The sequence below is a fragment of the Chionomys nivalis genome, chromosome 3 (genome assembly GCF_950005125.1).
Source record: "Chionomys nivalis chromosome 3, mChiNiv1.1, whole genome shotgun sequence".
Lineage (NCBI taxonomy): Eukaryota > Metazoa > Chordata > Mammalia > Rodentia > Cricetidae > Chionomys > Chionomys nivalis.
Window position 1 is genome coordinate 60,642,273 of NC_080088.1, and position 27,147 is coordinate 60,669,419.

Genomic DNA, 27,147 nt, shown 5'->3' on the forward strand with positions numbered 1-27,147 from the left:
GGTGTCGTCATGGCAGGGCTCAGTGTGACCCCCACTTCAGAGTCAATTATTCTGACAGTGGACCCCGCATGCTCCTGACCCCTAATGAATCCAGCCTACAGTACAGGTTAGGACCCAACTTTAGACTCTTTACTGGTCACTCAAATTCTTTGCCCTCTTCCTCTGGCTGATGTGCTCAGGGGACTGGGGGACCATCTGGAGTGTCCCTGTGTCCCAACCCTCCTTCACATGACAGCTTCTCCACTCACCCCGGGGCTCCGAGCCACAGAGCATTGCATAGGCTGAGGCATATGGCCAGGCCTCTGCGAAGGGAAAAATGCCAGGCAGGCCAGGAAGAGGCTGAATGCAGCTCACATTACACCAGAGCTGGCATGTGATGTAGATGCCGCGGGAAAGTGCCCGTACAAGGTCGCAGACTTAGGGAATTCAGGATGACCTCTCTTTCTCCACCAGCATGTGACTTGAGCAATGGCGAGCCCCCCACAGGAGTCTTCAAATATGAAATGAATCTAAAATGCACAGCCCTCCTCGCTCTCACCCTGGGGACTGCATTGTTCAAATTAAATTAAAGTGGTTCATGGCTAAAGGCAACCTTTGCTCAACATTTCATTATGGGAAACCTGTAGAAAGGTAAAGACTATTTCCTGTACTCTGTCAGAGGGTACCACATGTGGCTTTATCATATCTACCCATTCATCATGTATATATTTTTTAACCATCCAAAACGGGTGGAAGAGTTGCAGAAGGCATGGCTAGGGCTATTTCCGAGCACCAGGAGCTGTTTCACTGAGAGGCACTATTTTCTTTCTGCTTCTATCTTTGGCAGCATTATAAAGTAGTCCACACGTAATTTCAAACAACATCCCAAGATAGTAAAGTTTTGGAGGCGTGTATTGCTCCACGGTAGGGCTGGGTTTGAGATTTAGCATTTGTGCTAAAGGGAAAGGAGCCTTGATTTTCTGGTGACCAAGGATCTCCATGCACAGGTCTTCTCGTTGTAGCACGGGCAGGCTCGGTTCAGAAGCCTAGAGTTCTGCGCTCTACCATCCATGATGGCTGAGCAGCAAGGAAGCCCCGCTGCAGGCCCCAGAGTTCCAAACACCCAGCCCAAGTACTGTAGCTGAGTGGGCTCCAGATCCAGAGAGCAAGAGACGGTGGAAGCTGGCGATACATACAGGCCACCACGGGCTCTTGGAGGGAACGAGACCCACCAGAGATGCAATGTGTCCCGAAAGCATCCCCCAACCCTCAGTGCAGACAGCGTGAAAGTCCAGGCTACCTGGGAGAGGGCTGGGGACATCAATGGAGGGACTGTGGGGGACAGAAAATCCCCACATGTGGCCTTTTGGATTCTAGTACTTGAGAATTCCAAAGCAAACTCAAAGAAAGCCAACAGAGAACGGACAGCCAAGGCCTATACTTGGTGACACTGTGGAGACCACAATCACTTATGTCCTTAAGGGAGTCTTGTCCCCGACAGAGATTCTAACAGTGACAGTTTGATGACACCTAGGGCTGCTGGCTACCTTTTAAAGACAGCAAAAGAGCTAGGGAGGCGGTATAGTAGGCGGGCGGTATAGTGGTGCAGCCCGTGCCGAACATGCACAGGGCCTCGCCTTCCATCCCCAGTACCATGGAACACACATCAAAGCTAAAAGCACTTAGGTGAAATGTGGCATGTGCCACTGTGGCCTCCTTCACACTGGCTGTTGTTCCTATCTAATAACAGTGATCTCTCCCAGGGAGGCGGGCTGAGCCCCAGAGTCCACAGCACAGCACTACAAAGCAGGTCAACTGGCATCATCTCGGCTTAAAGCTTCCTGTTTTCCTCTAGGAAGCACAGCCGGCATGGCATCAGGACCCCACCGGTCTGACCACGGTGTATCCGTATTCCAATGTCCACTCTCGAACATCTTCAACATCTTAGAATCTGCGCAGCTGCGCCCTCTCCTCGTGCTCTAGAAACCTGTGTATTAAAGTGACAAGGGACGTTTGCCCTGCTTCCAGGATCAATAACCACTACAGGGCCCAGAGGGCCTGAAGTGAGACCTCTTCCTTGAAGTCAAGCCAAATGATAATGCTGTCGGGACAGAGGGCACTGAACTCACTGATGCCGACATAAATATATTTTCATCACACACAGAGAAGGGTTACTTATGCACAGTAAAAGCACCGCCATGAATTGTTGCACACATAACTTACGATCAGCGCCTCCCTTGTCAGAATGATTGGCAGCTAAATGGACAGGAAGTTGTAAATGTGCCTATTTATATAGAAATTCAGCTCTACAGAATTCACAAAACAGTGCTTGTATGGGCTGTGGGCCAAGTCTCCCTGTCGCTTTTACCAAGCAGAATATTGGCTATTCAGAGGCCTGGGCTGGAGTTGGGGAGCCAGTGGCCTGGAAGGCAAACGAGGGGGCAGCTAGTGGGGCCCCAGGACAAGGTCCCAAGGTCCAGCAGGCTGGCGAGCATGCGGGACTGTGCCCACAGACATCTCCTTCAGGAAAGCTGGAAGGACAGGAGGGAAGCAAGCGTGAGGATTATAGAACATTCCTCAGGAAACTGAACTCTGAGGAGACGACTGAGGCCAAGGCTGCGCCTCTGTGAGATGTCCAGTAATGAGGAAAGTGGACTGTGGAAAGCTGGAGGGGTGTGGGCTGAATCAAGTTCAAATCCTTCCTGTGTACTGTGACCTTGGATAAGTCCCTGAACACTCCAATGGTGTTTCCCTTCCTGCCAGTGAAAATGACACTGTGGCAATGCCCTGGAAATGAAAGACGGAACTGGCTGCCCTGCACAGCAGGGCTTGGACAGCGGGAAGAGCTTTAAGGTAGGCACCGAGGACTTCAGGAAACAGGAGAGACCACATCAGCAACAAGAACAGTAAAGGATTCGACAGCTGGAGGGGAAGGAGGGAAAACCAAGGACTGAGGCAGAGAGGAGGCTCTGCCCAGCCTCCTCAGCCCCCTCTGTGCTCATGGGGACATCAGGCTCAGGGCAAGCACAGGCGGGGTGTCCATATAAAGCTGAGATTGGCCTAGGAAGAGAAGTGGGAAACACAATGAAATCGCTAGAACGTGAGGCAGTGGCCAGCGGGATTCTGGGATCAGACTCTGGCTTGCCGCCCCCTCTCCCATCTGCCGGCACTGAAGACTGGGGTCTTGGTGTCTTATTTCTAAGCGAGGCTAGGAGAGACGCCTCCTTACTAGGTGGAACTGTGAGGTAAAGCAAGCCTGCAGAAAACACTTCAACATGCCTGGCATTCAGGAAATACCACCTTCTTCATCCCCATTGTTACCGCCGTGCAGGAGGGAGGCTTCATGCCAACTTGATTGAAGGCCTGCAAGGCTGTAAGTTCCCACAGGCTACCTGGTCCACACCCAAGCTGAGGCAGCAATGCCCAGAACAAAGTACCCACACGGCCTGCCAGCACCAGGGACAGGTAGGACTGCTGGCCCACAGCCATGTGTCTAGGTGGAGTGGCTGACAGCACAAAGGCCAATTGAGCGCAGTCCGGGGAGTTCCCTGGTGCCCTCAACACCAGCAAATTCAAACTTGATTATAAACTCTGAATCAGCAAAGTGAGGCAGGCCCGGCTGCCAGGCTGACCGGGCAGGGCCTCAGATCCAGGCCCAGAAAGGAAGTTCCCACTCTACTTCACCCACAGGCTGGACACTTCAGGGGCTTGGAGAAGAAAGGGGCCAGCTTGATGGGAGAAGGGAGAATGGGTCTCATCTTCCTAGACTCAACTCCAAAGAGTCTCAACCTGGTAGAAGTCATAGCCTTCAAAACCAGCTCCTCCCCCATTCTGACTGTGGGAAGGCTGAAGGGAAGATGGCCCTCAGCCTGGAAGTGGCCCTTCTCTTCAAGGCCCCTACGTATCTCTACCCCCCCATCTCACCCTCATGTGCATATACTTCCTCCTCTTCCCCCATGGGTGTGCCTCCTCTCTCCTCACAGCCCTGAGGTCGAGGTTGCCTTCCCACTCTCATGCCCTCTCAGTCACCAATCTCCCACAGGCCCTCTTGGCCTCAGAACAGACCCATAAACAGGAAGTGGTTAAAGAAATAGTGGGAGTATGTGCTGACAGACCTGGTCCTTCTGGGGTAACTTCCCTGGTACCACAATTCCAGCCTCACTTCTGTTCCAGACACCTGAGTGAAACCTTTGGCCAAGGGTGGGCCTTCCAGCACCTGTCATGAGAATAAGGAACCAAAGTGACAGCTTTATGTGCTGTGGTGTGTGTGTGCTGTGTGTGTGTCCACCCTGCAATGCCCTGAGTCAGGGCCCACAGTCTCCCTCTGTGTCTGTGTGAAGAGTGGGAGCCTCCTCACCCAGACATCATGGGCTCTCTGATGCCAGGCTGTGTGCAGTCTTCTCAGGTGGACTTTGTGCCCAGAAACATACTCAGGACTCCAACCGGAGCTTTGAACAGGAAGGGGAAATCGCTCCGGAGACACACTATCCCTGGTTCTCTGCTGACAAACAGGCTAAAGTTATGTAATGGAGCATAGGTGTCCTCATGCGTCCCCGGCTGGCCGGGGTGTTTGACCCTACGGCACTGTTTGACACTTTCCCTATCTGCACAGACCTTAGTGACAGAGACACTTCTGAGGTGCATGGACGTTTCCAGCTCCCTCACAGGGAGGGCTCTCAGTTGGAACCAGATACACTGCCCGCAACAGTTTCCTCACCAGCTCTCCTGAGCTCAGGACAGCCCCTCCACAAGGAAGCAGCACCTGCTGGTGTAAGCCAGCCTCACTGAGAGAGGCCCGCTGAGTGACATCCTCTCCAGCCCCTCCAGGAAGCTCTGCTGCTCTAGAGAGCTCTGCCCCGTGCAATCTCAGCACTCACTTGCTGGCTTGGCCAGACCACTGCCTTCCACAGTCAGAGAGCGTGCCTGTCTACCTTGCAGGGTGGGGGAAGGCTTTGTGAGCGCGGAACAGAGATGGATGCTTGGCTTTGACATTTACTGTCACTTAGATCAGGCCACAGATATCTCCTCAGAACCAAGGACAGGACACTGGCAATTAGCCATACACCTGGACTGGCACTATGTCCCAAAGGGGCTGTGTTTAAGGCCTGCTCTTCAGGGTAGCACTACTGGGACAGTGTGGGGCCTGGTGGAAGGACGCTAGGCCACTGGGGGGGGGGTGCCCTTGGAGGGCACTGGGTCTCTAGCCTTTCTTTCTCTCTGTTCTCAGCTTTGATGAGGTTTAAGGCCCCTTATGCTGCCTCAACATAGGAGACAGGGAAACAATCCCAAAACTCCCAAAACCATGGCCAGAAAAACCTTTCTCCTCTTTGATTTTCTTGGGCATTGTGTCACTGCCCGGAAAGTTAACACAGCTAGATAAGTCATGTACACAAACTACCTTAGTCTACCCAATAATTCTATGTAATGAGTACGTTATTACCTTAATTTTAACAGATGTGGGAAATGACAGGCCAGGTAAGTTCACCCAAACTACACAGCAGGCCATTGGCAGGGATATGAAGTATTTTCGTTTGACTCTGGAGTCTACTCTCTGCTTCTGGGATATGGTTCAGTGGTAGAACACTTGGCAACAGGAGTCTATACTTCCTGTTTGTTTATTTAAGACAGTGTCCAGTGGCTGGCCTGGAACTTGCTATGTAGACCTGTCTCTCCTTCTCAAGTGCTGGGATTAAAACAGCGCACCACCACACTCAGCACAAGAGTCTGTACTTCTGATTATTATGTAGTTTTCTAACTATTACGTAGATTGGATTCCTCTCTGGGGAGTCCAATCATGACTGACAAATGCTTAAGGAGGGTCAAGGCATGATATGATGAAGATGGTGTAGCCTCATGCATACGCCCGGCTTATTCCACCAGATGCACTAAGTCAGCCATGGCCTCCCTTATTCTCTCGGTTGAACAGGGACAGATGAACTGCTGATCCTCCACCATCACTACTGGTGTGTGACTGGGGCTGGGAGGCTGGGGCATGCCTCTGTCAAGCCTCGTGTTTAGAGAGAGTAGAGGAGGGCGGGCATCTGAGGTAGGGCTGAGGGGAGCAGGAGGGTTGCTTAGGACCTGGCAAGAGCTTCACTTGATCCTTCAGGGCCTGAGGAAGCTTGAGGATGAACTCCTATGACCCAGAGGACATGAATTTCTGACCACCCTTTCTCATGCCCTCTCCCAGTTCCCATCTTGTGTCCGCGCCTACTTCCGGGGCATCTGTGATCTCTTCAACCCTGATATGACACAGGCAGTGCTGCACTTCTGTTCAAGAGCCAGTGGCTGCTCCCCCTCAGATTATAACGCCTGCATTTCCACCTCATGCACCTCTGCAAAGAAGCCCACCACCCGACTCCCCCCACGCCTCCTGGGATCCTCCACCTGCCCATTTATTTAGGCATCTCAGAGTCTGGCCAGCCTCGAAGACTCTGGGCACAAGCAGAGTCTTGTTTTGGAAGCATCGCTCTGGCTGCAGTGTGGACAGCACACACACTGGGATGGTAGCTACAGAGGGGGAGGAACGGACTTCCAAGGAGTGGAAAGGGTCAGTGGAGATGGATGGAAAGGTTGGGGAGAAGGCGAGATATGGGACAGCTTCTAGGCTTCTACCTCACACTGGATGAACCAAAAGGGAGACAAAGACAACCTGGGAGGGCCTGGCTGGGAGGAAGAACAAAGTTTGGCGGGGAACATTCTAGAGTAAGGGCTTGCGAGAGGCTCCCAGAACTCAGGAGGGAGTGTGCGCAGCTGAGCAAGCTAGGGTTGCTGGAGGTACCCCAGAGGGTAATCCCCAGAGAGGATGGGGTGAGCATGTGAGCAGCTCTAAGGGGCAGCTGGCTAGAGGAGACTGAAGGCAGGAAAAGAGACGAGGATTGGTCTAAATAGCACAGAGTGCAGGACTGAGGGGAAAGTGACCAGTGAAGCTGGCACCTGCAGACAACAGTGCTGAGAAACATGGTTGGGAGCAGAGAGGAACGATGAGCTGCTAGTGACCAGGGCACTTGAGGGGAGCAGTTTTCATTTTCCTTCCTGACTTTCACATTCATTCTCTTGCCCTTCCTCCCTCCTCGTCCCCCTCTTTCCATCTTTCTCTTCCTCCCTTCAGACTGGAATATGTCTGGAAGCTGACCAGAGTCAGACATAGTAGCATATATCTGTATCCTCAGCACTCAGTTGGCAGAGGCAGGAGAATCAGTACAGTTCTGAGGCCAGCCTGGTCTACACAGCGCATTCCAGGCCAGCAAGGGATATGCAAAGAAACCCTGGCAGGTGCACTACTTGTCGATTTGTGTTCCTTACCCCATCAGCCCTCACACTGATAAACTTGTATTTGTGTGTGACCGGTGCCTAGCATGGTTTCCGGCCCTCAGAGGACACTGAGGACGTGCTGCTGATGACTGGACAGACCTCAAGGCCTAGGGAAAGAGACTCCCAATGATGAATATTAAGAAAGTGACATTACAGGGCTAGAGTTCAAAAGTTAAGAGCACTGCTTGCTCTTTCAGAGGTCCTGAGTTCAATTCCCAGCAACCACATGGTAGCTCACAACCATTTAGAATGAGATCTGGTGCCCTTGTCTGGCCTGCAGGGATACGTGTACTGTACACATAATAAATAAAACTTCAATTAAAAAAAAAAGAACGTGACATTACTGAACACCAATTACCACTGATTCCTGTGGGCTTCGACATGATCCTTGAGACAGTTCAAATTAGCAACAAACATCCACAAACTCCGGAGGCTTTGGGGCTGCCATGAAGAAGAGAACTGAGGATTCTCCTTCCTTTCCCACGGCCTTCCCCATGGTCCAACAGAAGTCACAGGCTCCCCCGCCTCACCACTTTGTTCCTATACAATGTTCCAATCTCCCAGCACACACATCAGCTGGCAGTCACACAGCGATTCATTCTTGGGCCAGCTACTCCTCTCTCCTTGGCTTACTGTGACAACTGATGGTGTTTCCCCTGAGTGGCTCTCACCCTCTGCTTTTCATGGGTCTGGATCACATGCGTATGTCTGGGGAGCAAACGATGATCACGATGACAAAAACAGGGTGACATTGCTTTAAGCGAGTTTCTGTAAATTCCCACATTACTTTGCTATCTTAGCACTGTCCTGGAAGCTAAGGTTCCATTGACAATGCCACAGGGCCCTCCCAAAGAATACAACGGTCTTCCTGGCCTTGGCCCCTTAGGTCCATAACATAGTATTAACATCCACGAGAGAGGCAGGGAAAGGCATGGCTTCTAGGCTCTGTCCTGGGGAGATTATGGCAGTGAGGAGAAGATGGAAAAGGGTGGTGCATACCTTTAATTCCAGCATTTGGGAGGCAGAGGTGGGCAGATCACTTTGAGTTTGAGACTAGCCTAGTCTACAGAACAAGTTCCAAAACAGGCTCCAGAAGCTACAGAGAAACCCTGTCTCAAAAACCCAAAATAAACAAAAGAATCCTATGTTCTTTAACGAACTCTTCTTTCTAGTCTCAAAGAATCTGCATACTTCTGGGTAAAGTACACCATAGTCCCTGTCAAGGCCCCAAGAGTGCTGACTCAGAAAGAGAAACAGAGGGTTGTCGCCAAGAGAAACAGAGATGCCAGCTCCACACCCTGGGGTTGGCTTAATTGCCCAATCTGCCTGGAAGGCACCTTGGGGAGATACAGGCCATGTCTGGAAAGTGTGAACTCACCACCCTCTTGGTCACACCACTGGCAAAGTGTCATACTGTTGCTGTGGTGAACCACTGCCCAGTTCCACCCCAAACTGGCCACTGCGCCTGGTGCAGCATTCTCACCGGACAGAATTGGTCTGAAATGCCAAATGTGCAGGTCACACTGCAGCTCAGCTGCCAGGAGCCAGGTTAAGCCAGCAGGACCAGCTGGTCAGAGAAGATCCCACTAGGTTCAGGGGAGGGAGACTTCTTGGACCAAGGCTTGAGGCCAGAATCAGTGAGGGCGTGGCTTACAGCATCCTCCTCAGTTCCTCTGGGGCAGGATCTATCATAGTACCACAGTGTCTGCGTACGGCAGTAACAACTCCATAAGCTTGGTGGCACTCACCTTACAAGACTAAACTAATAAAGGTGGGCTCAAGATAATCAATAACAATAGCCAGATATCTGCCAAATCCAGAGAGGAACACCCTGTGCCTTCCGCAAACGAGTCATAAATAGCACAATGGGTACCTTGTCAGCGCCTTGCCCATGCGTGTCCTTCAGTCCCGCTCTGCTGTGAGTGATGGAATCTAACTCAAGAGAGATTCATTTTAGGAAAACAGACACAGTAGTTCCTAAAATTTTGACTAACTAGGCAAGAAAGAGAAATGTGGGCTAAATGCTGGGGTGATGGCATTGAGGGCTAAACTAGGAATCCAGGTTTGGGTAGAGGCACAAGCTAACCAAAATAAGGCAACCCTGGAAGAAATGGCCACAGCGTAAAAGGCAGTTCAAGGCTCTTCTGGCTTGCCTCTGCAGTCAAGAGTCACAGGAAGCAGGTGATTCAGGGTGATGCACACCCCGCAGTTAGCCCAGAGCTTAAAGCAGGAGGATTGCTTGAGCCCAGTGGGTAAGACCAGCCTCGGCAACAAAGCAAGACCTTGCTTTAATTTTTTTTTTTTTTTTTTTTTTTAATTTCAAGGAAGTTAGTCTAGGTTCTGGGCCTCGGTTTCTGCAAAGTAGATAATACATATTGACCTACTATGTGTGACTGGAATTAGGAAAGGCATATGATACAAGATAAACAAAACCCTTTTTATTTAGTATTTCCTAGCAATACATGCAAAACACTAACATCCATCTATTCCCAAGGAAACAGTCCCCATGTCATAAGAAGTGCTTAAAAAGACATATGTTTATAGGTATGAGTATTTTGCCTGCACGTATGTATGTGCACACGCATGGTACCCAAGGAGGCCAGAAGATGGCATAGGGGACTTCTTATGCTGGTGTTTTAGTCAGTTATTAGTTGCCAGATAGGTGCTGGGAGCCAAAGCTAGATCTTCCGCAAGAGCAGCCGCCAGTGCTCTTAACTCCATCCCCATAAGAAATGCTTTACAATCGTCTCCTTATATTATTATGCCTGCCCATCGCCTGAGGTCAGTTCCGTGCATCAGGCAGCACCTTCATAGGACTTTCTTTAGAATGCGACATGGCTGAGCTCATCTGAAGGACTCTGTGGACTGGGGCTGTGGATGAGCTTGGAGGGCAATGGAACCCCAAATGTGCCCCAGCAAAGAGGAAGGAAAACAGCCCGAGCGATTCCAGACTACAGAGAACTTCTGAATCTGGCTGGCATTCCAAGGGCAGTGTTCCTGTGAGGGGACACTCCCCACAAAGGACACAAGGCACCCTCAGATCCTGCCCTGTCCCTGCCAATAATCGAGTACACTGAAGTACCCCAAACCAGAACCAAACAGAAATGCTGGCTCAACCCCTGTGCCAGAGAAGAAAGAGCACCAGGAACAATTAGTTTCCACCACCAGAGGTCTCTCATACTTCTAAATTTAAGAGTTGAAAATTTTCTTCTCTTTTCTTTTCTTTTTGGTTTTTCGAGACAGGGTTTTTCTGTAGCTTTGAAACCTGCCCTGGAACTCGCTCTGTAGACCAGGCTGGCCTCAAACTCATGGGAATCAGCCTGTCTCTGCCTCCCAAGTGCTGGGATTAAAGGCGTGCGCCACCACCCCCCCAGCATGAATTGAAAAATTTCTAACACCATTATCCTCTATGTTTAGTGGCTAATAGTACCTATACCTGCATGACAGAGAGCTAAGCTTTGGTATCTTCATGATCTCCCTAAATTTGCATATTTTGCTTTTTAAATGTTGTTATGTTCTTCTCAAGTCAAACTTGATGGGTTTATGGATCAGGCCTGATCAAAGGCAGAATCCTGGGAATGAGGTTCTTTTTCTTTTCTTTTTTTTTTTTTTTGGTTTTTTGAGACAGGGTTTCTCTGTGGCTTTGGAGCCTGTCCTGGAACTAGCTCTTGTAGACCAGGCTGGTCTCAAACTCACAGAGATTCACCTGCCTCTGCCTCCCAAGTGCTGGGATTAATGGCATGCGCCACCACTGCCTGGCATTGGGAATGAGGTTTTTTATCTGCACAGTTCCCTTTCCAAATACAGAGAAAGGGATGATGGGGGCGGGACCCAATTCTTAGATCATTCCCCTTTCAGAATCACTGGTGACCTATTAAGAAGTTTCTGGAAATAGGACCTGAGCAGGGAGACAACTCCATTCCCAAGAACTGACTCAGACATGGAGCAAGGCAGGTGCTCAGGATGGCCTGCCCCACTGCTTCTCATCTTTCAAGCTCACGGAAACATCCAGAAGAGGCAGGAAGAAGCTTGCTACCTTTTATATGCCCATTCTTTAACTCCAGCGGAAAATTCCGGAGGCAAGAAAAACTTAGAAACTCATGCAGAATATAATGCTTGGCATAGGGGTCATCAATGTATAATGTATAACAAATTCTTATTGAATGTTAGGTAGCAATATGCCTAAATAAAATGACAGCAAGGGAGACATCACTGACATGTCCTTAGCACCAGTTAGCTAAGTTATTACCACCCAGTCTCCTGAGTTTACCTGCCAGTCTGCAAATCTTGACTCCACTACTTTCATAGGAGACAGTTCCCACTACTGCCCCTTTCCCAGGCCTACTTTTGTGAATGCAAACTATCTGTCCTTACAGGCTAAATTTGGAAGCCCTACTTAATCTCTGTGAACTGAGAAATTCTTTTCGACATACCTGGATAATGTTGTCAAGGAGAGTGCTTCCTTTGGTAAGAAGCAAGAACCCAAGAGCTGAGCCTTTAATTGCAGGAGTCTTTTAGCAAAAGGCCCAAAGAACTGTTTTAAGTATTGAGACCTGTTAGCAGACCCAGGATCTGTTCTTAGATGCTGGCTCTGGCTTATTAAGAAAGTGCCGTGCTCCATTTTCCATCTCTGGGAAAGACCTACTGGTGTCCTTTGGGCTCTCAATATCTACCACATAACAAAGGTGGTGTATGAATTATACAATCTATTACAATGTACTTCGGGGGCTTCAGCCATGAGATCAAAAAGGTCTGCTCAAAATTTTACAACTGATTAGATTTCAAATTTCTCATCCTATGAGACCCAAGAGGTAGGGTGGCCGTCAGGTTATTAAATGTAAAAATCTCATCAGCTTCGTGTAAGGGAGTGACTAGATCCCAGGAGATGACTGATGGGCACACAAATCACCAAGAAACACAAAGTGTGAGTGAGTCTCTTTTACCGCATTAAAAATAACTGACCAGACCCAGACCTCTTCTCATGTTTAAAGAAACTTTGAAGGATCAACACTTTCCAAGAACCAGACGAATAGAAACCCTCACAGGGGCCTCAGAAAATTCCTGTTACACACGGAAATGGTTTGAGGACAGAACTATTCTGCAAATTGCTACTTCTAGAGGCCAGAGGAGAGCCACAGCGAGAGTCCCATGATGGTGTGTCACAGGAACCGTAACAACTGCTCACTGGCTTCCAGACCCAGTCTGCTGCTTTGATGATGGAAAACCTATCCCAAACCCGCAGGCTCTTGCATTTTCCATCCTCCTTCTCACAGTCGGGGTCAAGGACTATAAGTCCCACAGAGGAAGAATCAGACAAGTGGAAGGAGCCTCTCTGGGTGTCCCCATCAATCCTGGCTCAGCAACTTCCTCCAGGACACTGCCCAGCCCCTCCCCCCTCCCCAGGACAGACCTCAACCACAAGACCACTTCCAGGATGGGTTGCAGGGGCCAGGGGGAAGGAGAAGTGCCAGAGAATGCTGAGGCGGATGGTTTGAGAGCCTGAGTCAGCATCTTCTGACTGAACATAGTGCTTAGGAAATAGGCTTTGTCTCCCATGAAAACCCCAAGCGGAGCAGCCACCCCCAGAAACCAGTGCGCACAGCTCCAGAGCAGAAGCTCAGGCTGGCCAGGGTAGCAAGAGCTGGAGGAAGGAATTGTTTGCCACCGCTCAGCTGTGTCCAGAAAGAGCCAGACGGTCTGAGAGACAAGAAGCATGGGGTACTCCTCCCTGCAGGAGCGTGGGCCATTAAGTCGTGTCCATCCGTCTGTGCCCTCCCCCATCTAGAACCACCTTAAATGCACAAACCCAACAATGGCCTTAGTGCAGAAACCCCCTTCTCCAGGAAGACCTGGAGAGCTTCCACCTTTCAACTAGTGTGGCTTTTCAAGTGAAGAGATGGACGGTCTAGCTGAAGGCACAATGAGAGTCAAGAATGTTCTGATCGGCAATTAACTAAAGTAATTTGAGTTCTTCTCCAGAGGAAAAAGAGGCTGAATGACAACACAAGAAATCAGATGCAGACACGGATACTAACAAGGAAAGGTTGGGAAGGAAAGGAAATCCCCCTTGGAGAGATGAAAGCATGGATGATTGTAACGTTGCTTTCCATCAGTCAGGACATTCTAGATTTAAGAATCAATCCTCGGTTCTCTTGAAAAGCAGTTCTCTTGACAACACAGAGGGTGGGTGGGTGGGGGAGGGGTGCATGTGAACTAGTGAGGGAGAAAAAGGTCCCTTGATTGGTTTGCCAGATGGTCCCTGTCCTGCTCTTCACGGAGAGAGACAGCACAATCTGACCACACCACCATCAACCATCAACTTCCCATTTCCCAAGTGTTCCTTAAGGACCAAGCGTAACTTTTGTATGTTGGGGGACACCCCAGCTTAGGAAGTCAGTAGCTGCTGTGCTGTTCACCAGAGAGCTTCAGATCTTGGCACTCCCCCGCTCCCCATCTCTGCATCCATGGCCCATGAGAGCCTGGAGGTCACAGGGTTAGAGGGTACAGGGAGTTTTCAGACACACGCTTTAACAGAACTCTACAGTATAAGACAGTAACTCAGAACTATGGGTTCTGGTGGTTGGATAAACAAGTGAGTTCACTCAGCAAATGAGTGAAAATGTTAAGCTTTCCCTTCAGAGGTCCCTCACACATCCTGGACCAACTGCCCCGTGCCTGCCGGGCTCTGTGCTCACTCGGGCTCCCTGTTTATGTCTTTTCCTTCCATTCTCAAAGTAAGGCAGAAGCAAGCAATGTTGGGTCAGCTTTAGAGATGGGAAAACCAATGTCAAGACAAGTGAAGTTCTGTCTACCACAGTGTGCCCATGCAAATCCGCTCCAGGGAACACAGGCTGAGCAGCATTCTGGAGCAAAAACATTCCCAGTGGCTATATCTGACTCCAGAGCTAAGCGGAGAGGAAACTCCATGCGGAGTTTTTTTAAAACACAGCCCAAAGACCCACAGGCTAAGCCTGGCACTGCCAGCTCCCAGGGCACTGCTCTGACCCATACGGGAGCCAGTGTACTCCTTTTGTGCCAGGCTTGTGCTGAGTACTTCATCCAGTCTTGTTTCTCACAACTCCACACCTGCCGCTCCTGAGCCCACTTTATCTGTGAACCTAGACAGAACCATCTAGCTAACACCAATGTGTCATCACACTGATGGTGGGAGAGTCTCTGTCATAGAGTTGGCACATGGGTTCCAATCTTTTCATGTGCCTTCATCCACAATACTCCTATATCCTGCACTTCACAAAACAATTGTGAACATTTCAATCCGACCACCCTCAAGGTGTGCTCATGGGAGCTCTGCTTATAGGAAGCCCCCACTCCTCTTAACATCTACACACTTGTGCTTTCCATGGGTAACATCCCATAACACTACACAATCACATGTGCCTGACCTGATTCACGTGTCCCCTAGCCCTACCTCATGCTCTACCTTCATGGCCAATCCCCACCCATCAGTGCCCTATGTGGGTGAGTCCTGCCAGAAGGGACCCATGTCACACCCCCTCAGACTTGATGTTATATTCCACATGTGGGCATCCACCATGCGCCAGTGGCAGGCAGGGCTTATCCCCAGTCTTCTCCCAGGCCAGCCAGAGGTGTGACCATTTCTACCACCATTCTGAAAAGGGCAAGGTTGGGGCCCACACAGCATCCAGGCCTGGGTCTGGCTTGGAGCAAAGGTGGCAGAGGCCTACCTGAGCACAGGACGCCCTTGTTTCTGGCGCAGGAAAAACTGTCACACTCGCAGAAGGGCCCGTAGATCCTCCCGAACTCACTCTCGAAGCAGGAGCACTGGTTGCAGCTGCATTCCCCGCGTCCGCTGCACAGAGGCTTGCCTTCCGCCTCTCGGCACAGGTTCTGGTACCCGCTCTGGTTCTCTCCCTCCTGGCACTCGCATCTGGTGCCCAGGTAACTGGGGTCACATTCACACAGCCCACAGATGTATGTTCCGTTCCCACTGCATCTGGCACTGTTGGGCTCCTGTCCTGTGCTACAGCCACATGTGCAGTTGTAGGTGACTTCCACCTGCAGACTGTCCCGGAACCCTACAGGCCGCAGGGTGAAAGCTTGGGCTGTGTGTCTGCCAGGGCAGCTCCGAGCCTCCACGGAAACTTCAAAGGATGCCTGGGTAGAAGAAGAGGAGACATCATAGCCATAGCAAGCCAGGGTTCCCGGCCCCCCACCTCCGGGGGCATGGCCACATACAGCCATAATGAGATCTACCCTGCCCAGCACACAGGTGGAACCCTGGTAGGAAGAGACAGTGGGTTGGCAATCGCAGGTATTTTATGGACAAGAGGAGTTGATTACGCTAATATTCAACAGGAATTGGGCATAGGTCCATTCTCATCATCTTTAAGACCCCAAGGAGAGGGGCTCTGAAGAAATACACAAGGAGTAAGGTGTGCACGGCTCTGGCTCTCCCCTTTATCTCCCATCCCATCCTCACGTCACTCCCACTGCTGTACACATCTCTTCTCCCATCTCAAAAATCATCCATTCAACCAGCATCTAATGTATGCAGTGGGCTAGATGCTGGGGGATGGTGGTGCCCCCTGACAGGAGCTGCAGGGCAGAGAACAGTCACCTGACCCCCTCTCTGTTGGTGAAGAGACGGGATGTCACACTGAGGTCCCTCTCATGTCCCAGCCTCCCTTCCCCGCAAGCCCGGTTCTTACAGCTGTATCCTGCCCCATTCAGCCCATAGTCCTGAGGCTATAAAGGACATTCACCGCCTGAGTAGCTATCACACACAGGGACACTTTAAAAAAATGAAACATTTAGGGAGGAGCTTCTCAAAGGCTGCCTTGAAACCTGACAGCAAACTGGACCTAGCAAGGTAACAGGAGCCTGCCTGTCAGCTGCTCACAGCCTGGAGGGGAAAGGAGGCTGGGAGAGGCTTGCTTTGATCCTTCTAGGAATTAGATCACAACACCATACCTAGTCAGAGGAAGGAGCTGTGTGGGGATGGAATCTCCTGGGATATTTCAGAACAAGCCCCGATGATTCCACAGAAATGAGGACAAGCAAGTGAGCGGTGAAGGAACCTCACCAAGATGCACTCCTCTGGAAGAGGGGCCCCGTCCTCAAGCAGGCATGCCTGGCCACTCCTTCAAGGGGACCTTTCTATCTGGGCTGGTGTCTTTATTTCCCGGGACTTGTCATCACTAGCCTGCTTTGGTGGGCAGCTGCGATAATGGCCATGTGTGAACACTGTATTTCTTTCTAAGCATTATTTCCAAAAGGCCTCTTCCCAGATTCCCTGGCATCTGGGAGCATTCAGGGTAGCGATACTGAGCAAGACAGGCCTGAGTCAGGCTTGCCAGCAAACCACAGCCCCAGAGGTCTTGACAACAAACACCCAGGTCTCAGCATCAATCATGATACTCAACAGAGGGTACTTTAACACAGGTGAGCTGAAGAAAATGTCCAGGAGCCCAGAGCCAAAGACCGAAGGAGGAGCACACTAGCTGCAGACAAGGCTAACCCCATCACATCCATTATCCTTATGGAGGGGAGGGAGAAGGAAGAAAAGGGAAGTGACTGACAAGTCCAAATCTGAGCTCCAAAGTCCATGGTCACTCAGCAAAGGAAACAAGACGGGGCATCTACACAGCACTGAAATCTGTTCATGACAATGCATTGGTACACGTGAGCATTGCACAAGATTGCACAAGCATCCTTTTCATTCAACCCAGAAGCAGCTGTCTTCCCTTCGAGGGAATCAATGATGGCGGACGGATTGTCTGGTTACATAGCCAGTTGGGATGGTGCTCACCTAAAACAGGCCTGAATTCCCTAGCATATCATATCCTAGAAAGGGCAACGGATGCTCTTGTAAAGATCTGGGTAGAGACAACGGCTGCCTGGCTCAAGGCAAAGACAGCATGATGGTGACCCCAAAGTGACTGTCATAGGCTTCTCCAAAGCTTTCTTCTGCCTTGGGCTGGGAATGTGCTGAGCTTGCACACAGGCAGGGATTGGGGGCTGAGTCTGAGTAAAGTTATCTATGGGGCCATGAAGAATGAAGGGAAGCGGAGACTCTGGGAGGCTAATGTCATCCCTTCCCAGCCATTTGCATGAGGCTGCTACTTCCTGCCACTTTCTGTGCCTGGTGAATGAAGAGACCAGGAATTCAATGGACTACAAAGAACCACCTGCAGCATAGGCCAAGGGCACTTGCTATTGACTCTGGTGACACAGCTTTCCCCAGGAAGACCCACCTTCGCAAATCCAGAAAGCAAGAAAATGTTGGGGCGGGGGGACAGAGGGAGAGAGAGAACACAGAGCCAGGACATGGAAACTCACACTGTTTGCCTGGCTGAGAAGTCAAGAGAGCTTGGCTCCCCAGCAGAGTTCCAGGGCCTCCTCAGTCAAGGCTTCCGTCCAGAGGTCTATCTGTCTGGCCTGGAGCCTGCTGTCTGATAACTGGAGAGAAGCCCTGTCTGTCTCAGTCTTGGCTCCTGCTAGATACAGGCATGCTATAAAAAGCATGGTCGGAACAGCAAACAGGTCTGCTTTGCTCTTCCATCCTTACAGTTCAGTTTCCCTACTGGATTAGCAAACCCCGAGAGGCTAGAAGGTACTGGAATACAACTCCTTGGCTCCCCTTCCTTGGTAACCGAGGTTTAGGGACAAGCATGACACTGAGGGCTCCCCAGGTCTTGACTCAGTCTAGATGAAGGTCACAGATGCAGTTGGTCATTCTGGCCAGACTGGTGACTTAACCTCATTGGGATGGTTCCGGCTCTCCAATGGGGAAGCCTACCCTCTCAAAAGGGTTGCCCAAACCCTACACAGAACCCCTAATCCCAGGGTTCTGCAGATGTCAAGTCCACTCAGATCTTGATAAAACAAAAAGCAGAGGGGGGCCCCCAAGTACGGGGCTGCCAGGAGTGGACAAGAGCAGGGGGTGGGGGGATACACTGTGCGAAGGCCGTGACAGTGGCTCACTGGGCCCTTTGTGCGGGGTGCTAAAGCAAGCTGCCATCTGCATACTGATTTGTCACAGCGAGCTCCTAAGAACGCCAGCTCTCAGGGTGTAGGTCAACCCAGTCAGGCTTATGGGTGAATGGAGAGAGATCACCTCAAAACTTAGGACCCAAAAAACAAATTAATTAATCAATCAATTAATTATGTGTATATATGCATGTCTGCGTATGTGCACATGTGAGAGAGGTTCCCTCAGAGTCCTAAAGACGGTCCTGGGTCTGTGGGAGCAGGAACAATGTGTAGTTGTAAGCCAACCAATGTAGGGGGCTAGAGACTGAACTTGGGTCCTCTACAAGAGCAATATGGAGCTATATGCACCTTTAGCCTTAGTGCAACTCTCTAGCCCCTTAAAACTCTTTTATTCATTCATTTATTTGTTTGTTTTATTTTTTTAAGACAGGACTTCTCTACGTATCAGTTCTAGCTGTCCTGGAGCTCGTAGAGATCCACCTGCCTCTGCCTCCTGAGTGCTTTGGTCAAAGGTGTGCACCACCATGCCCAGCTGCCCTTTAGAATTCTTAATTTTCAGACCTCACTTTTCTCTGCTCCAGACTCACACCGTCCAGAAAGCCCTTCCCTCAGGATCTGCGTGACCCTGGTGGACAGCATCACACCCAGCTCAGGAAAAGAACGGCTCTGACAGCCATCTATACCCAGACAACAAAACCACACAGCTCTTGCCAGAGGGGCCATGTGACTGTGGCCCTTGGACACGGAGACAATACAGGACAGAGAGAAGACAAAGGGCTAGCGGAGGCTTGTCTGAGGACTGGTTGCTATTTCCACAGGGCTGTGGCCACTGGATCCCAAAGAAAAATGGGCCAAAGGCAACGGGATTGGTGAGAACACCATCTTTATCATTGTTTCAAACGCTCTGAAAAGTCATCTCAGCACGACAGAGATTTCTCAGTGTGGAGGAAAATTTCCATTTGAAATCCCTTTTTTCTGATTTCCAGACATCTGATTTCCTGAGCTCTCCCAGCCAAACAAATGAGATCTGTGCACAGTGGGTTGGAGGACAGTGGCCATGATCTCATCTACGTCTCTGAAGTTTTTACTTCACTGCGCCTGAGGCCTAAGGAGAAGGCCTGGGCTGTAGCATCGCTAGTGATTTGGGTCCTGTTGCCTGCTGCTCATTGGTAGTGAGACCTGGGGCCAGTTTTGCAGGCTCCTCTTTGAGCCTCAGATTTCCACACGTTAACATGGAGCACTATAGCTAGCTGAAAAGCTACTGTAAGACACAGAAATCAGGGGCTGGCTAGGTGGTTCAGTGGGTAAAGGCACATGCGGCTCAACCTGAGGACCCGAGTTCGATTCCTGAGCCCCACACAGTGGAAGAGAACCCACTCTTGCAAGTTGTCTTCTGACTCCCACATGCAACACATATAAAAGAAATGAATGTTTAAAAAGAAAGGAGGAGTTAGCAGTAATGCCCGACTGTGCACACTGTAAGCTCCCACGTACAGGCGGCTAACATTGCTTCCTGTGCCAGGGAGGCTGTGGTCGGTAAGATGACTTGGTTTAGATGGAAATAGCTCAGTCTGGGTTGGGAGGCCACAGCTTATAAAGGAGCTCTGTGAGCTTGGGCAGCTCACTCCCCTCCTCGAGTCTCAGGCTGCCCATCAGGATTACGGTTTTCTGTGCCCACCAATGCTGATGGCTACGAGAGCTGGATATGACAAGGATGCAGAGGGCACTGCTCCCTGGTGAAGGTTCTGGTCCATCACCACACCCACTCCGGTGAAATGCATATGGCAGAACAGGTCACGGTGTAAGGTGGTATGGGGTGCAGGGTACAGAACGGAAAGCCTTAGCTTTATGTTTTCAGTTCATTGATTCTATAGGTTAGATTCCCTAATCTGTCACAAGGGTAGCAATGTCTTCCTCACAGGAAGCTAAGAGGGGAACACAGAAATGTTCCCTGTCCAGTCTGTTTCCTCCCCATCATGGGATGAAATGTGTTTTCTCTGTATTCCACGAGGAGCCCCAATGGACAATCCTTGAGATTTCCCTATGTTTGTTTAAGGTGGGATGAAGGGACTTCAGATCTAACCCATGGTGGCATTGTCCACAAGCACAATTTTGCTGTATGTTTTTAGCCAATTCATAGTGCCATCTGCTTGTCGCTTTCCCTTCTAAAAAACTCCGCCCTAAAACCACAAGCCGTGTAACTTGGAGAGGGCCACCGTTATCTCTGGCATCTCGGGTTCCAAAGATCTTAACACAGCCCCAACTGACACACTATGAGCATTTTTATAACATGTTTCTTTATTTTGGTGGGTAAGGGTCTGATGGGGGAGCACACGTGGCCTGGCACATATGTGTAGGTCAGAACACAATTTACAGAGGGGGTTGTGTCCTTCCTCCACGTGAGTCCCAGGGACAGAATCCATGTGGTCCAGCAGGCTCGGCAACAAGCGCTTTGACCCTCTTGAGGTATCTCACTGGCTCTTAGCAAGCCATTTGTTTGTTTTTTGACAGAGTCTCACTTTGTTGCCCAGATTAGCCCAAAACTCACTATGCACATGAGATCCTATCTTAAAAAACAAACAGAACAAAAAACACTAGCAGACTGTATTCCCTCTGTCCTATTAAAACTCTAAACTAAATATAAGACACTAATTATAATTAACTAATTAATCAGAACTTAGTTTTTAAAACAATTTTAAAATCTTAGTTTTCCTGCTTTATAAGAGAAGCTGTTTGCCCCAGCTCTGTGACCTTGGCATATTTGATGAGCAGGTCTGCCAACGGTAGGCATGCCTCCTCAGCTACAGATCTGCCTGCCTGCTGACGCCCAGTGACGCTGCACCACACATCTCGTGCAGAGATCTACAGAATTCACCCCACATTGTTTTTCCATTGATGGCTGCCTACCACCCGCCATCTTCAGTATGGCCTACTCTGTTGTCCCTACATTTACTTGCTACTTAATTTGGGCAAGGAGTGCATATGCCATGGCACATGTGTGGAGGTCTGAGGACAACTTATGGGAGTTAGCTCTGTCCTTCCACTATGTGGGTTCCAGGGATCAAAGTCAGGTCAGCCCCAATTGCTGTCTCTTTAAACCCCATGACTTCAACAAGACTTTTGTTTTTTTCTTAATTCACCTTGACTAAGAAATTACTATCATTTACCTAAACAATACAAATACAACTTTTGACAATTATTCAAGTTTTATTTAAAAGAGTCTCTTTAATGTTTGAAGAAACACTTGATACATCTGTATACTGACATTACTTATTGCTGAAATAGAAATGGTTATTACCATTTCTATTTGGTCCATAGAAACTTAAGTGCCCTATCTGCATGAACAGGAAGATGAAGTGGGAATTTAGTGACAAGCACATCAGTCTGTTCTTTATTGCCTCCTGAGTTAATAATTGTCATAATCATTTGTAATGATGCTCCTGACAATTTGACCTTTTCAAGTTGGTAAACGTGAAATGTATTTGGAAAATCTGTCTGGGAGAAGGATTTGCTTCCTTATCATTATTCTCACCTTCCAGACTACATTTTGAACTGCCTCCTTTGGTGGTCAGACACCACTGTAGGGTTGGGAAAAGGTGGGATGTTTCCCTGTGTGGTGCTAGGTGGGTGAAGGGCCACTGTGGAAAGTAGGGAGGAAGAGAGAGGTGTTGCAGAATATATGTTTAGCTATGCAAAGTGTGCTACATTTGTTTAACTATGTAAAGATGTGTTGCTGTGTTACCTTGCCTGCCTAAGGCACCTGATTGGTCTAATGAAAAGTTGAATGGCCAATAATGAGGGAGGATTATAGATGGGACTTCTAGGCAGGGAGAGTAAGCAGGAGGAGGAATTTAGGCTTGAGGAAGAAAAAAGGAGGGGAAAAAAAAGAAACATTGGGAGATGTCAGGGGCTAGCCAGGCAGACACAGAGAAAGCAGGAAGGTAGGACATACAGAATGAAAGAAAGGTAAAAGGTCACAAGGCAAGACGTAGATGAATAGAAAGAGGTTAGATTAAGTTAAAAGAGCGAGTGGGACAAGCCTAAGCTAAGGTTGAGCATTCACGATTAATAATAAGTCTCTGTGTCTTTATTTGGGAGCTGGTTGGAAGTCCAAAGAAAATTTCAACTACAGAGAAGAACCTAATATCCTGGCTAGATATATGCAGATATTCCCAGGACTTCCTGGGGCAAGGGGAGCTAGCTTATTGCCATGTTGGCTGGTATTAGTAAAAACTATTATTTTTACCCAGATTCTCTGAAATATGCACAGAAAAGATTTCCCTCGCTCTATTTTCTGGAGGGGCCGGAGAGCTGGCCTAGTGGCTAAGAGAAAAGATGAGAAATGGAAGCCATGACCCCAGATTCCTGTCTGTCCTCGTCTGCCTGATTGCATCTGTCAGGCTAGAACACCAAGCGTCACTGAGGAAGCCTCAAGTGGCAGTGCCCTGAGAGGTTTATAGACTGGAGTTCTGTAACACAAAATACAGAGCAGCCATCAAAGGATGCTGAACCATCAGGCAGAACACAAGCCTCTAAAGGACTCCAGAAAGCTACCATTTATCAGAGAATAATCACCCAGGCAAACAAGAACTCCTATAAAGTAGGGATGAACACTTACCGTGTCCCCGATCTTCAGACCCTCGCACTTCCGCTGACCAGGGTAGGATATGCCATCCTGGCAGGTGGCAGTGAAGACGAGATTGAGGTCTTCCGGCTGATCCCAGACTGACAGCTCCACTTTAGACCGGATGCTCTGAACAAAGGGAGAAAACAAAGCCCTCAGAACTCAGTGACAGCTTCAGCGAGGCGCTCTCCACAGTGGCTTTCTCATAATACATGGTTTCCTCTAACTCAGGAGGCTCAAGCCAAATTAGAGGCAGGAGGCATCCATCCCACACACCACCTTCATAGACCTGCCTTGGGGCCTCCCTCTGGGAGCTTGGAATGGTTGATAAAGGTCCACCTGTCAAGTGATACTATCTCCCTCAAAAGGCTTTTGTCCTGCATCCCGCTTGCCTCTTCAGAACAACCTCTCATCCCCATCCTCCACTTCAGGTACACAGTTACTGAAATGTAGTCATGCTCTCTCTGGGTTTTGTGCTTATGCGTGCACACACAGGCGTGCACACACACTCAGGACAGCACCTGCCTTCCCCTAGGCTAGCTCCTTACCATCCTGCAAAGTCGGCTCATCCAGAACCCACCCCACCTCTTTTCATAATCAAAAACCCATCCCTTACTGGGTGAGGTCATCCTGTATAAGTCTGAAACTACATTATCAAAGACTCCACGTTTTTCTGTAGACTAGCGTCTTGAGACATTGAGTGAAATGAACACCAAGGAAAAACAATATGTTAAAGCAGAAAGAAAGAAAAGAAAGAAAGAAAGAAAGAAAGAAAGAAAGAAAGAAAGAAAGAAAGAAAGAAAGAAAAAGAAAGGCCAGGCGGTGGTGGCGCACGCCTTTAATCCCAGCACTTGGGAGGCAGAGGCAGGCGGATCTCTGTGAGTTCGAGACCAGCCTGGTCTACAAGAGCTAGTTCCAGGACAGGCTCCAAAACCACAGAGAAACCCTGTCTCGGAAACAAAAGAAAAAGAAAAAAAAGAAATAAAGAAATAAAGACAGACAGACAGACAGACTGAAAGTAGCCTGTCATGGGGTGGAGTGGGGAGGAACTGGGTCCTCACGCTGCGGGCTGGAGTGGAAGCTGGTTGCAGGCTTTTGAAAAAAGCAATAGGTAATGTCTTCTAACACCCAGGCCAACCTTAGTCCTAGCTTCCCCTGAGGATTATGCAGAACAGAAATGTGCGGGTCAGAGAGGCGCTGCCAAAAATACCTACAGCAACTTCAGAGCAAAAATCGGGAAACCAATCAAAAGCCTACCAATAGCGGAATAGGCTGAAGTAAGCCTCGGTATGTCTCACACAGCAGAGCGCCTACAATAGAGAGAAGAAATCAAACACAACTGTGTGAACACACACTGAAGTGTACAATGTTGCTGAAAAGGAACAGACACTGTATTTATTCTCTCATAAGGACACTCTGGTCCACAGAAGATCATATATAATAGTGGCCCCAAGAGATTCGGAGCGCCGGCAATTTCTCGTCACTTAGTACATATCCTACTGTATGCTCAGAGGCACAATGGCCACCACTGTTAGAACTGCCTGCAGTATTCAGTATGTGGCAGCCTCACAGGTTTGGGGCCTAGGAGTGAAAGGCAGCAACAGAGAAATGAGTCACGCGGTACATTCCACTGTCTAGGTTTGCAGGTGCTATCCTCTTTGCACAAGGCTGACCTCGCCTGAGGATGTGTCTCTCGGAATGTATCCTTGCTGTCGAGTGTGAAATTCAGAGACAGGCAGAACTGATGGCTACCCTTGGGGACAGGGACAGAAGGAGGTCTGCAAGGGATTGCTGGCAATGTCGTTCGTGGCTGTGTTTTCTTCATGTATTCCTGTTTCTGGAATGGGGTCTTGTTATGTAGTCTAGGCTGGCCGTGAACTCTGTAATCCTCTTGCCACGCAGTCCCGAGTGCTGAAATAACAGGCACGAGCCAACACGCCCAGCTGTGATCCGCTCTTCTCCCTGGGTGTCACATACCTATGTATATTTAGTTTATACAAGGTTTGTGGAATGCTTCATACGCCTCTTGGTTTTTAAAATCCTCCCATAACCAGTAGGGAACCTGCTATTGCTGCTCTGCTAAATGATCAGGTTTCACAGTGCCTGCGAGATGTTTATGTTCATATTCGTAAGTAAGTGCTGCGCTCAAACTTGGCCGGGGAACTTTGTTCTACAGGGGACAGCAGATGATGCAGAGTCTCAGGACTGTCCAGGGTGTTGAGAATTACTGACAGCGAGGGCTCAGCCCGAAGTGAGGTATGCATATCACCCTTTCACCTCCTCGAGGCTCAGGGGACATCACAGAAGAGGGAGCAGAAAGGAAGTAAGAGGCAGAGGATGGGAAAGAGCGTTGTGAAGTGTCTTCTGAACACGGCACGGCCATTGTACCCATGAAGCTGAGGCAGCTCTGGTTATCTGTCTGCACATAACCATGCAAACCACAATTCAGGCATAAATAAAGGAGGGGTTCAGCAGATCCACCCTTAACTGAGGTGCTTTTGGCAAAAGATGTTACAGGGCTAGGGCGAAACAGAGATCAAAGTACATTACATACATGTATGAAATATAAATTATATTAAAAAAAGAAATATAAAGTAATAAAAATATTATGAGTATACACACACACAGCCCTTACAAAAAAAAATCTTTAAGTAATAGCCAAGTGTGATACCACACACCTTTAATCCCAGCACTTAGGAGAGAGAGGTGGGTGGATCTCCATGAGCTGGATCCAGGCTGGTCTCCATAGCAAGTTCTAGGCCAGCCAGGGCTACACAATGAAACCCAGTCTCAAAAGTCACTATGAAAGATGTTGTTTTAGAAACTGAAGCCAAATGATGTAACTGGCTTTATTTAGAAGTCATATTTTATTAGGCACTTTTTTTTTAAAGTCTGTTTATAATACAGACAGCAAGACTCACTTACTCTGGGAGACACAGAGCCAAGCTGCCCCATGAAGAGCAAACCTAAGTGCGGCTACCTCCCCCACCCCCACGCCACCCCCTACCCAGGCTCACTCGATAACTCCAGCTTGTGGTGCTAAGCTTGAATACATGAAATATGCAGATTGCCCAGCAAATTCACAGCTTGCTGAAAACACTCCACAAAAACTAGTCTCTCTCTGCAACAAACTGTCGAGAAGGTTTCTACGAGTCTAAAAATACCATCCCTCTGAAAGCTGCTTCCTCTCCGAAGTGCCATTCCTTAACTGGCCAAAGGGCACAAAAGTGCAACCAACACACATCATCCTCTTCCGCTGAATATGATTAGCTATTTACGGATCCGCCTTCCCAGGGCACTGTGGGCTCTAAGGACCATTTGCCCTCCAGGATGCAGCACAGGGTCTTGCTGAATGGATAGATGGACGGAAAGCATAGATGTTTTTAACCATGGTTATGTTCAGGAGCTTGGGCCAAACGAAGATTAAATCTTTGATGCAAAGGAGGTAGGGCTGGAGGAATGGGGCTGGGCTTAAGAGCACTGGGTGCTCTTAAGAGGAAGAGTTCCCAGAACCCACACTGGGTAGCTCAAAACCTCCTGCAACTCCAACTCCAGGGAAGCTAACCCTTCTGGCCTCCCTGGGCACTGACATATGCATTCACATGCAGATACCCATACACAAAGGGGAAAATGCATACACACATCTGCACTATATTTGTATTTATACAGAAGTATAGAGACGGGGCTCGGAAGATAGCTCAGAGGTTAAGAGTACTGGCTGCTCTTCCAGAGGTTCAGGTTCAAAAACACTCAGGCCAAATGGCTATCTGTGGTGCCTATTGGTGTACCCAACCGCATGCTACGCTGGCCTCCAGGCTTCCTTGGTATCAACCCCTACCCGGACTTCTTTAGCACCTCATTCCCATATAACCCTGACATCGTGACCATATGCATCACTTGGCTTCTCTCTTGGCCTCTTCTCTGTCCTCCACTCTCTCCTGCTCGCCTCTCCCCTGCCCCATCTCCTCTCATAGCCTGCTCTAGTCTGCTGGTCATATTCAGTTCCCTCCTGTTTCTCTGCTCTGGACTCTTCCAGATGCCTCTGGCTGTACTCTCTCATGTTTACAATAAAAACCTTCTCCTCAACTATACCATGGAGCAGTCATTGTCAGTTTTCACATCTGGTGCCGAAATCCTCGGTTTATACACAGAGGACCCGGGTTTGGTTTCCAGCACCCATATAGCAGCTCACAGCCATCTTTAATTTTAGTTTCAAGGGATCTGACAGTCTCTTCTGTTCTCCAAGGGTACCAGGC

At 49.3% G+C, this 27,147-nt stretch overlaps 1 protein-coding gene across 2 annotated transcripts in view; it reads right to left on the reverse strand.

Moving 5' to 3' along the window:
• Itgb5 (integrin subunit beta 5) overlaps nt 1-27,147 on the reverse strand; it is a 108,748-nt gene that overhangs the window by 11,183 nt on the left and 70,418 nt on the right. For both annotated transcript variants that reach the window (XM_057765405.1, XM_057765404.1), the window contains exons 9-10: nt 22,886-23,020; nt 15,000-15,429 (exon numbers count right to left, since the gene is read on the reverse strand). In XM_057765405.1, coding sequence (XP_057621388.1) covers nt 15,000-15,429; nt 22,886-23,020 — 565 coding nt within the window. The remainder of the gene's footprint in view (nt 1-14,999; nt 15,430-22,885; nt 23,021-27,147) is intronic.